The 12,122-nt window shown below is 36.2% G+C and overlaps 1 protein-coding gene across 1 annotated transcript; it reads left to right on the forward strand.

Moving 5' to 3' along the window:
• The first annotated feature begins 1,516 nt into the window (after positions 1-1,516).
• On the forward strand, positions 1,517-10,512 carry LOC306847800 (cysteine dioxygenase type 1). Its single transcript, XM_079381961.1, has 5 exons — positions 1,517-1,713; positions 3,119-3,196; positions 4,186-4,343; positions 4,428-4,597; positions 9,701-10,512. The coding sequence occupies exons 1-5, from the start codon at positions 1,544-1,546 to the stop codon at positions 9,728-9,730; spliced, it is 606 nt and encodes a 201-aa protein (XP_079238087.1). The 5' UTR covers positions 1,517-1,543; the 3' UTR covers positions 9,731-10,512.
• The last annotated feature ends 1,610 nt before the right edge of the window (positions 10,513-12,122 follow it).

The raw sequence follows: 12,122 nt of genomic DNA on the forward strand, positions 1-12,122 counted from the left end.
GTCCTGTATGTCTCTGGATTGTGGGAGAAACCCAGAGGAAACCAACATCAACACAGAGAGAACACACAGACTCCACACAGCACATACAGCATTACACCAGACTGACCATGTGTTTATTTATTTCATTTGTTTGTTTGTTTGTTTTATTTTTTGTCATTATTACATTATTACTTATTTATTATTATTATTATTTTATATGAATAGTTTTCTCAACTTTTTATATTTATTTGAACTGGTTGTATTTTTCACAAGTAAATATTGATGGGTTTTTGTTTTTGGTATATAAAGAAATAGGGTGTTAATGCTGCTTTTCACATTAATTATTTGTGCTGTTATACAGTAAGTAAAATGAAAAGCTGTTATTCTTATCCTATAATGAAATACTTATGTAACAAATCATTCAAACTTCAAAGATAAAAGTTAATGGATTATGTAATGCTCGCTGTGTGTCATGAATGAAATGTATGTCTTCTGTTCCCAGTGTTATGGTGTGTTATGGGGATTTTGAGACCTGTATGAAGGGTTTAGTTGGTCTGAGAGGGTTTTGGAGGTGAGATCAACTGTTTGGCCAAGATTGATGTTGGTGATGCAGACTGTATGAACAGTTTTGAAAAATGTGGTTTCAGTATTGAACAATGCTTGTTAGCAATTAAAAAACACTGTAATGCATGTTTAGTCTTTCTGACCAGCAGGAGTCTCCAGGGTAAGAAGTCCAAACAGTGGATCATATTTTGTGAAGCAGTTTGGTTCAATTGATTCAAAGCTTTAAAATAATGATCGTTTCTCGGTTTTTTCAGGAAATATGATTGTTTCTCCCAATACTAGTGTTTATGAGGTGAAGTTCAATCGCAATGTTGCTAAAACAATCCTATTATAATGGCATTATGAGTTGCATGTTTTTCTCCTGCAGATGAACTGATTTATTTCACCATGATGAATACAAACACTCCATTACATGTAAAACACACAATAATACTCTGCAGTTCTAAAACAGATCTTGTAATAAATGAATAACTAGGCAGTTTTCTCAGAGTTGATGGGCATTTGTTCACCGGCTCAGTTTGTTTTCATGTTATGAGAACATCTCTAAAGAATCTCATTCATTTCTCAGAGTGCCACGTGAACAGACAAAAAGCCCTGTTTTTCATTCAAATAACATACGACTGATGTGACACTTCTGTCTTTTTTCCTCTATGTTAAGATAATTCAGAGATAGCACTAGCGCTAAATATGAAGTTAATAGTATTGTTTGAGGAAAGTTGAGGAAAGCGGGTCAATCCAAACTGTTATGGGGGAGGTCCGCTGATAAAAATCAATAAACAGACAAAATTATATTTATTATCTCTCATATATTCGTTTGTTAAAGCATTAATAGTGTATTAAAGTCTTCTTCATAGCTGAAAGTGCATGTTTAGCCGAGAGTTTTCGCAGAAATGCTGTAAATGGTGTTCTCTGCGCAGGTGGTAGCGTCCATTAAAGCTGTGCTGGAGATAAAAGGCTGGTTCTCTCAGAGAGACTCAAACACAGCACAGCAGCACTGAAGATGGAGCAGACCGAGCTCACGAAGCCACAGACTCTGCAGGATCTGATCAAAACCCTGCACAAGATCTTTGAGAGAGACAGTATCAATGTGGAGGAGGTGCAGAGCATCATGGAGTCCTATGAGAGTAAACCTCACGAGTGGATCAAATATGCCACATTTGACCAGTACAGGTAATTATTATCATCATCATGCATTATATTATTAATTACTGTTCATGTCATTCTTTGGCCGTTATTTCGAGATATTCTTATTATGCATTTGGCTTACAATCACAACAAGGGTTTTGTTTATGAGTGTTTGTTTGTTTTTAACTTCACTCAGAAATGCAACTATGTTAACTTTATGTTGCACACGTCTCCGTCTGAGCCTCGGATGCAAACTGAGCCTGAACTGGGTTTAATGAGTTAACTTGGAGTGCAAACATCGCTCGAATAATTTAAAGTCAGAGCATTAGTGGGTCTCGTGTAATGAAAGGCCTAGTATTGCTCGGTTTGAATGAAATGTGCAGTTTTTCGCCTAGTTTCGGACTGGATGCGCTCGCTGGAGTTTTGCCTCCGAGGATGTTATGCCAGTGGGCGTGGCTTCGCTCCAGGGGCGTGGCTGACGCGGGCCAATCAGAGCGCGGCTCCTGGCGCACACCCGCTGTTGTCAAACTCTCCCAGATAAACACAGTCCTGCATCACATTCCTCTGCTCTTTCTGGACTGTTCCATGATGCCTCTGATGCATCGTTCACTCTCTTTACTGATATGAATATCAATATTACAGGTTTTCAGCTGCTTACGCACATTTTCAAAACTTTGCCTCTTTTTTCAAAACTTTACACACAAATCCAAGAAATGCACACATAAAAAAATGCAAAATGCCTCACATTTCTTGCAAAACGAAGCACTGCTTTCAAAATATCACAAACACATCATATATCATATATACACAGTTTTTCAAAACCTAAAGCTCTTCTTTCATGAGCTCCTGTGTGCATTTCTGTTCAAGATTGAAAGTAATTAACAGAGAGATGTTGAAAAATGTAAAAGCAAGACTGAAAGCACACTTGTCTCACTGTAAGTATTAGTAGTTGCACACAGAACTAAAGAAAAGAAACACATCCAGCTTGTGTAGTTGTGTAGATGAGTGTTTATTGATTGGTTGGTGTTCAGTGAAGCACATTAAGTGATTAATTACTGTGGTGTTCTGATTAGTTGTGTTTGAAAAAGAAATCAAGATGCTTCCTGATAGATTTGTGTGTGTTACAGAGAGAGTTGTGTTTTGTGTTTTGCTAAAAGTCTGAGCATTAGTGTGTGGTTTTAGATCTGGTGTGTGCTTTTGCTGTTTGAGTGACAGCTTTCAGAAACTGTGACGAGGAGAGATTCTGTGTGGAAACAGCTGAAAAACACAGAGTGACACCTCCAGGATGTGTTCCATTTACCAGCTACAAACAAACAAACAAACAAACAGTAACAGTCGTAATGAATGATTATTAATCCCCAAAATCGGCTCACGGTACAAAAAAATAATAAATAAAAGATCTGGCAGTGTTTGCGCTGAACTGACTGATCAAAGTCCCTTCACTTTACAGATACACCAGGAATCTTGTGGACGAGGGAAATGGAAAGTTCAACCTGATGATTTTATGCTGGGGTGAAGGACACGGCAGGTAATGTTCATGTAGAAAAGCACATGTTGTGTTTGCTCTGTATTTACCAGAAGCCTGGACTCACGAGTGGATCAATGACTGAACATGCATCAATGAATTAGAGATATTAACAGACAGATAACGGCCTGATAGTAGAGTCCAATGTCTTGTGATTAGTCAGGTCATAAAAGACAGATAATACTGCGTGTCAAGCCTTTAATAAATGCAAAGTGAAGCAGATTAAATCACAGATAAAATAATGCTGTCACCTCATAAAAGAATAAGTGATTAGTCACTGTGAAATATGAACAAAAAAGGAAGAAAATAGCACGTCAGGATGCCTGATTTGTTGTTAAAATGAGCTAATTTGCAACTAATTCAACTTAAAAACTTCAGTTCAGCTGCTGCCTTACATTTCAAGTATAATCAGATTGGCTGAATGATTCATTTAAACTAATTTGTTTAAAAATCTTGTCTAGATTAATGTGGTATAAGGGTCAAAGATAAAAAGAGGTTTCAAGCATCAAAACCCCTGAACATTAGAATGTGTCCTGCTTAATTAGATTTATTTCTGAGCATTTGGGTTATGATTTACAGAAGACACCCATTAAAATAGTCAATATACCAAAAAATCTTTTCAGGCTTATTTACAGCCAGAATATGGAAGGCCACTGAATAGCAGAATAGCACGATATAAACTCACAAATGCATGTTATAACATCAGAATTGAAAGATATAAACACACAATTATAAGAAAATAGTCCCTTATCTTCTTCAGAATTGGACTTTTTTTGGACAGATTTACAAAGTAACTCAAAAGTAACGTATCGCATCACTTTCCATAAAAAGTAACATAATTAGTTAGTTTTTTTGGGGAGTAACGCAATGCATTACTTTTAAAAGTAACTTTCCCCAGCACTGGACATGACTTACAGATCCTAGTGTACTAGAGTAAGCATGTTATTGATGTGCTGTGTTTGTGAGTTGGCCTGTGTTTGGCATGATTGCAGCAGCATCCACGATCACACAGACTCGCACTGCTTCCTAAAGCTGCTCCAGGGTCAGCTGAAGGAGACGCTCTTCGACTGGCCCGACCGCAAGCTTCAGGCCGGCATGCAGCAGAAGTCCCAGCAGGTGCTGCTGGAGAACCAGTGCGCCTACATTAACGGTGAGAGATGAGGTTAGACTCGAGGGAGCGGGGATGAGTCTGTCGGGATCAGACGAGGCTGACGATGAGCTCGGTGTGTTTCAGACTCTCTCGGGCTTCATCGAGTGGAGAACGTGAGCCACACGGAGACAGCCGTCTCTCTGCACCTCTACAGCCCGCCCTTCCAGACCTGCCAGACCTTTGACCAGCGCACCGGACACAACAACACCGTCAAGATGACCTTCTGGAGCAAGTTCGGCGAGAGGACGCCGTATGTAAGTCATCTTCATGCCCTGAAATTACGATATTATGTTCCCAGCTAAGCAGGCCAGAATGAGATTTACATATTTACAGTCAAACCAAAAATTATTCAGACACCAGATATCATTTTTGATATTTTTTTTACTAGTGGATGCAGGACACTATAGTTAATTTATGTAAGTGAGGATAGCATTATAAAAAAATTGTGACATATTATACCCCAAAAAATTCTTCATACAGTGGACTACCTGTAAAAATTTGGGAGCAAACATTATTCAGACACTTTGAGCGGAGCATGTTTTGCTGCAGTGTTTTTCTTTAATTGCTAATGGGATCTTTTTCCACCACAGACTGAACTAAATGAAGCATTGCTTGGTGATTGGTTGAGATAAATTGGTATTATCTAATTGTGTTCTTCATCTAACCCTAACTTAACAGCTGACAACCCAATTCATTACATACCTTTCTATCAGTTATCTGATATTATCAAGATGAATTTGTTCTGACGCAGTTTAACTGAGTTCTTCTCATATTTTATTACCATTTTCTAAACTATAGCAAATAAACTGTGATAATGTGAGAAATGTTGAAGGTGTCTGAATAAATGTTGGTTTGACTTTATGTACTTAATAAAAGCAACTGTACTTTTAGTATACTAAACTGTAATACTTAAAGTCTGCTAATTTGGAACAACTAATTTTGTACTTAATGCACTTTAATTGTCTGGAAGTAGTGCTGAAGTCCAGCTAAAGATGTACTGAAGCACATTTGATTGAGTTGAAGTGCAACTAATCTTCAGGTGCACTGATATTATTCAAAGATCATGCAATCCTTATCAATAGTGACAAAAAACATTTTACGCTTAATATTAAGAAATGTGCGTTGTGCACAAGTGCACTCTTAAAAATAAAGGTGCTTAAAAGGTTCTTCACAGCGATGCCATAGAAGAAGCATTTTTGGTTCCACAAAGAACCATTCAGTCAAAGGTTCTTTAAAGAACCATCTCTTTCTTAACTTTTTATAATCTGAAGAACCTTCTTTCACCACAAAGAACCTTTTGTGACACAGAAACCATTCTTCAGATGTTAACGGTTCTTTATGGAACCATTTAGACAAAAAGGTTCTTCTGTGGCATCATGAAGCACCTTTATTATTAAGAGGGTAGTGCTCTAAACAGTGTTTCATTATAACTTTGATTTCAGTAAGTCTCAAGCGGTATGTCAGTAAATATGTTATTACATTTGAAGTATACTTAGTATGAATTAAATGTATTTTAAATATATGACAACTACGATGGCTCATGAACAGATCATATGATAACTCACTGCACAGCATCTCAAACTTTGTTTTAATATTTCTGAAATACTTGAGCAAAACTGGTCACACTTTATTTTAAAGGGGTCATATGATGTGATTTCAAGTGTTCCTTCCTCTTTGGAGCGTTACAAGCTGTTTGTTCATAGAGATAAGAACCCTGAAGTTGCAAAGACTAAAGTCTCAAAACCAAAGAGATATTCTTTATCAAAGTTAAGACTCTGGCTCCTAAAACAGCTCATTCAAACACGTCTACGTCACGGTGTGGGAAGATTAGCAAAACACCGCCCAAACGCACACGCAATGAAAGAAGCCGTAACTATTATTCTGGCTGTAGTGTTGTTGCTGTTCTGGAGACGCTGTGTTTCGTTGTGAAAGAGAAACTACTTTGTTTGAGCTTCCAAAAGAGGACACAACTAGAAATCAGTGGTTAAGCTGTATTTACAACACTGTTCCAGAACAGCTCAACGCTAATATTAGAGTCTGTTACAGAGCACTGTTTCCTGAAGCTGGGAGAGTAGCCTACAGAGCCAGCTACGGGTGTGTGATATATATAATCTGCCATAATATCCTAATTGTTGTTGTAATGATGTGCAATTTGACAATATCGAGTATTTTGCCAAACCCAAACCTAACACCTGTGGAGTGCACGCTTACATGAGCCTACGTGGTGATGAACGAAGCGGGTTAAACAGTGCACGTGCGTTTAGAGAGAGTTCTTTCACTGCATCAATCAGTCATTAAAATGCATTAAGAATGATCACACAATTCAAGATATGGCGGCAGAAAATGTATATATATTTATGTTTCATGACGTTTTCTTCTTCAAAAATCAGCATGATTACAAATGTGATATTGATTTTATACAACAGTTCAATAAACAAGACGTTAATATTAAGAGACTTATGTTTTAGACACCATATTGCCTGTTTTTGCTCCATTTCGCAGAGAAGAAGAATAATTCCAAACAGCTACAGCACTGGTTTAGTTTCGTTCCTGAATGAATCAACCGTTAAATGATTCGGTTCAAGCGCAACGACTCACTTATTACTATTATTATCTATTTTCATTTTTTAAATCATTTTAAAATATCAGTATTCAATGTTTTATGTTTCAAAAGTCAAAAACTGATGCATTTGTAACTGGTTAAAGCACTCCGTGTCCCTCTGAGCTGCATTGAATAGCGTGTAAATACATCTAAATGCCATTCAGATGCAACTTCTGCAAAGATTCATTTTGATGAGACTGGTTTCATTTGTTGGGTAACAGCCTAAATGTATATTATCCTAATTGACTGATTAAATGTAACAATTAAAAAAAATGCTTTATTAAAGGTAAAAATCAATGAGAGCACGCCTCGCTTCTCAGAACGGGGAGCTTTGTAAAAATCGGTGCATTTCAGAAAGACGGAGCATAGAGGAGCAACAATAATGTACATTATGTGGAAAATAATGTGCTTTTTGAACATTAAACCACAAACACATTGCATTACACCAAACACACAAAATAATGGTCTTTTTAGCAACTTCATATGACCCCTTTAATGTCCAATTCTCGCCAGTAACAAACCATTAACTATGAATTTTGCGTTATTCAGCTTTATTAATAGTTAGTAAAGTAGTTGTTAAGTTTAGGATTAGGGATGTAGAATATGCTCATGCAGAATATGCTTTATAAGTACTAATAAACAGCCAATATGTTAATAATTGTCATGCTAAAAGCAAGTAGTTAATAGTGAGAATTGGCCGCTATACTAAAGTGTTACCGCAGAACTCATAAAAAAGATTGTGTATGATTAGCTGTTTCAAAGATCACGTTTCCAAACATCAGGCATCTGAACACAAGATAACATGCCAGCGTTTGAGACTGTGTTTCTGAGCAAGTCATTCATCATGGGAGGAAAACAGCCACAACTTTCATTGGTATCATTGAGTCTTTGTGCTAGTTTCCCAGAAAGTGAGGATTTTGCTCGATTGAAAACATGGGATGATTTACAAATGTTTTATGCCATATTCAGATTTTCCATGCAAGTTAAATTCATAACTCTGGATGGAAACACTCCAAATGTGCTTAAATTAACCTCCAACACAGGGTTATTATTAAAGCAAATTTATACGAAAACAAAACAATACATCTGTTACTTGAAATTAAAGTGATGTTAACTAAAATACAATAAAATATAAATAACCTAAACATATTTTATTTCAGCTAGTTAACGAAACATCATTTCTCATTTTCATTTAGTTTAATTTAGGGCTGCAAAACGATTAATTGATTAATTGTATTCAAAATAAAAGTTTATGTTTACATACTAAACTGTGTATATTAATCATGTATATATAAATACACTCACATACAGTATATATTTAGAAAATATTTACATGTATTTACAAGTTTATATTTATATTTGTACCATTTATATTATATAGAAATATATTTAATATAGAAATATAACATATTTTTCTTAAATATAAACATGCATGTGTGTGTATTTATATATACATAATACACATATATCACATAAACAAAAACGTTTATTCTGAATGCAATTAATCGCGATTAATTATTTGACAGCCCTAGTTTAATTTGATGTACTAAAACGGCAATAAAAATGAATAAAAAAGCATATAGACTAATAAAAATGATAAACACAACAAATTAAAACTCAAATGAACATGAAAGCAGAAAATACCAAAACTATAATAGTCTGAATGAAAGAGTGTGATGAGTGTGAATGACTCCTCAGCTGTTTACTGGAGTTAATGTTTGCTGATCAGCAGAGAGGCTGTAAAGCTGTTATCGGTGTGTAATTCACTCAGTCCTGATGTTGTGCTGCGTTCAGTCAGAAAGAACTGCGTGTTCTCTGGGTTCGGCCAGCATTCCTCCACCCTGTGGCGCTCCGGTGACGTCGTGTCTGTTTGCTGCAGATGTGTGCAGCTCAGAATGTCTTCCACATGTGCTCCAGATCGGCCAAACACACCGCACTTATCTGCTCTCACAGCTTGCATAAGTTTACCTTGACCAAAGCGCTGTCTGGACACAATATTTCAACATCAGCCTGTACCTTGATAAGATAAGATACCAGCTCGTCTGCTTTCAACTGCGGCTTTATTACACTTTTTATCAGCTTTTCAAAACGTTGCCTTTTTTTTTACTTTACACACAAATAAGAATTGCACACAAAATGCCTCACATATCTTTCAAAATGAAGCACTGCATTCAAAATCTCACAAACACATCTCAAAAGCAAACATTTGCAAACACCTTTGCCATTACAGATATTTTCCCCACAGAATCTCTCCTCGTCACAGTTTCTGAAGCTGAGAGTCAAACAGCAGAAGCACACACCAGATCTAAAACCACACACTAATGCTCAGACTTTCTGCAAAACACAACTCTCTCTGTAACACACACAAATCTATCAGGAATTAATATTATGGCAAAGGTGTTTGCAAATGTTTGCTTTTGAGATGTTTGTGAGATTTTGAACTTCAGTGCTTCATTTTGAAAGATATGTGAGGCATTTTGTGTGCAATTCTTATTTGTGTGTAAAGTTAAAAAAAAGGCAACGTTTTTGAAAATGTGTGTAAACAGCTGAAAAAAACTAACTCCTTTTAGATTTTGTGTTGTGTTTTACAAAAAGTGTTTTATGAAATTGAAAAGGCAGAGAATTATTGTATTGAACTGGTGTTTGAGTGTCAGGTTTAGAAACTGAGTGGCAAGTACAGATTTAGTGTGTAAGCAGCTGAAAAGAACTGTAATTGTGCTCTTTTTGAAGGCTTTTGTGGTGTTTTCTCTTACAGGAAAGCACCGTTTCACAGGAGAACAACTGAGACGAGAGAAGCACGACGGCACTCGATGGAAACTTACACATTAAATTAAAACCACAGTGATGTTTATATCTCGATCCAACTGTTTTTAAGAAGAGGACAGTGGGAAGCTCTTAATCGTGGCCTAGTTCAGCGCCACAGGTCTGAATAGACGCATTAGTCCAGCCGTTCTCCCAGCATTCCTGTGTAATCATGCTTTTGTACTGTTACGGGACGAGAGTGTGTCATTTCTGAGAAGAATCTGTTTGTTGGCTGAATGAAAGCGCTGTCCTGAATCCAGCTCCAGCAGAACACAGCACTTGCTCTCCTTCTCCACTCGCTCTTTTCCAGATCTGCCTTTGACTGGAAGAGTTTCTTTATCAATCTTGCCGTCGGTAATCAATGTCTTGCGGAACAAATATGGTCTCTGCATTTGTAAACTGGAGCTTTTATTTAAAATTGACCTTGAATCTTAGCTGGAAATTCATTTTTGTCTTAACATTGAAGTAAATAAAATGTTTCCCAAATGTTGTTTTTTGTGTGCATCTGCATGAATCGACACTATAGACGTCTACAGATCTGATTTCAGATTCATGCTTTCATTTGCATTGATGCATTTTATCCAAAGGGACTTACACTGCATTAAAGTTAAAGCCTGCGTGTTATGAGTTCTTGCTTTCCCAGCGAATCGAATCATTTCCTTTTTATGAATCAGATGAATCTACTAAAAGATTCGTTTTCATCCTTGTTTCTCAAAGAAATGAACCTCCATATATAAATAAAAAACTTGAACTCATTTTATTTCAGCTACACTGTAAAAAAACAAGAAGTTGAGAAAACTCAAAAATCTGCTGAAGCTGGTTCCTTAAACTTTTTAAGTTTGCTCAAATTTTGATTTATTCATTTTTTTTACAGAGCTGTAAAAATCAAAAGTTGAGAGAACTTAAAAAGTTTAAGGAACCATGCTTCAGCAGATTTTTGAGTTTTCTCAACTTCTTGTATTAAGTTTATACAAAAATAAATTGAGAAAACTCAAAAATCTGCTTAAGTTGGTTGCCTTAATTTTAAGTTTGCTCAACTTTTCTTTTTTTTTCTTTTTTTAACAGTGTAGTTTCCAGGAAAACCTTTATCATTTTCATATTGTTTAACTTTTTGGTACTAAAACTGAAAAAAAAATTAATAACCACTATATAGACATTTAAAAGCAACAAAAAATAATTAAAATTGCACAAACGCAACAAAATGACTAAAATGTAAGCAAAATTAACTAAACTATAACTTAACAAAAAAAGTTAACTAAACTAAAACCTTAACTAAAAAGTGCATGAAAGCCGAGAATAAGCTCTAATTCAAAATATGAACACAAATATAATAGTATCTCAGTGTTAACTCTTTAAGTCTCCGCGTGAATGGTTAAATCCAGCTTTTAAGGACACCGGTGAATCAGGTGAGTGAATATGAACGGTCTTCTAATGCATTAATGAAGAGTGTGAATGAAGTGGATTGTGCAGCGATGTTTCTGACATGATCTGATCGACTCGTTTCTCAGTGTTTCTCAGCTAACAGACATTCAGGAGTTTCTGAGATTCGTGTTGATGCACGTCTGCAGGCGTCTGCCAGATTCTTCAGTCACACTCAAGAAGCTCCTGTAGATCATATTTCTCAAGATGATGGCCAGGAATGAGCGCACAGCTGCAGGGGGAAACGAGAGAGATTATCATGCAGAAAAGCTCAATTCAGTGCAGATTCCTACCATTAATGCAACTCAAACTGAAGAGAAACACCTGAAGTGCACTTAATGTCAGACCTATGTTCCTGTTTAGTTGTGTTTTTCTCCCCATGTGCTCCGTGGCCTATAGTTTCCCTCGTGTCTGATTGTATCATTTGTTTCACCTGTGCTTCCTTAATTATGCTCATTAGTTCCTTGTTACTTAAGTCCAGTGTTTCCAGTGTTTCGTGTCTGGTGTTAACGTCATTTTGTGTCTCCTGTGTTCCCTGCTTTTTAGTTTATTAAAGATTTTGAAGTTTAAGTTCCTTCGTCTCCTTGCTTCCTCACTGCAGCAGTGTGATGCTCCTCCTTTATTTGAACTCAATATGATTTAACCAATTACATTTGTTTAAGTTATGTGAGATTCAAGTATTTTTAAAATCAGTTTAATATAGTTTGAGATGAAATGCAAATGTGATTGTTGAAGAATGTAAGGCAGCAGCTGAACTGAAGGTTTGCAGTTAGTTTTTTTCAACTGCTTAAACTTTGCCTTTTTTTTCAAAACTTTACTCACAAATCCAAGAATTGCACACAAACTGCAAAATGCCTCACATCTCTTGCAGAATGACACACTGCGTTCAAAAGATCACAAACACATCTCAAAAGCAAACATTTGTCTTACACTGAAAACACCTTTGCCATAATATT

The sequence above is a fragment of the Barbus barbus genome, assembly GCF_936440315.1.
Source record: "Barbus barbus genome assembly, chromosome: 28".
NCBI classification, from domain to species: Eukaryota; Metazoa; Chordata; class Actinopteri; order Cypriniformes; family Cyprinidae; genus Barbus; species Barbus barbus.

Bases quoted from the DNA above. Each gene is read 5' to 3' on its own strand.
- LOC306847800 (XM_079381961.1), top strand. From the start codon at position 1,544: ATGGAGCAGACCGAGCTCACGAAGCCACAGACTCTGCAGGATCTGATC. The intron at 3,197-4,185 runs GTAATGTTCATG...GCATGATTGCAG, and splicing joins TGGGGTGAAGGACACGGCAG to CAGCATCCACGATCACACAG. The intron at 4,344-4,427 runs GTGAGAGATGAG...GGTGTGTTTCAG, and splicing joins CCAGTGCGCCTACATTAACG to ACTCTCTCGGGCTTCATCGA.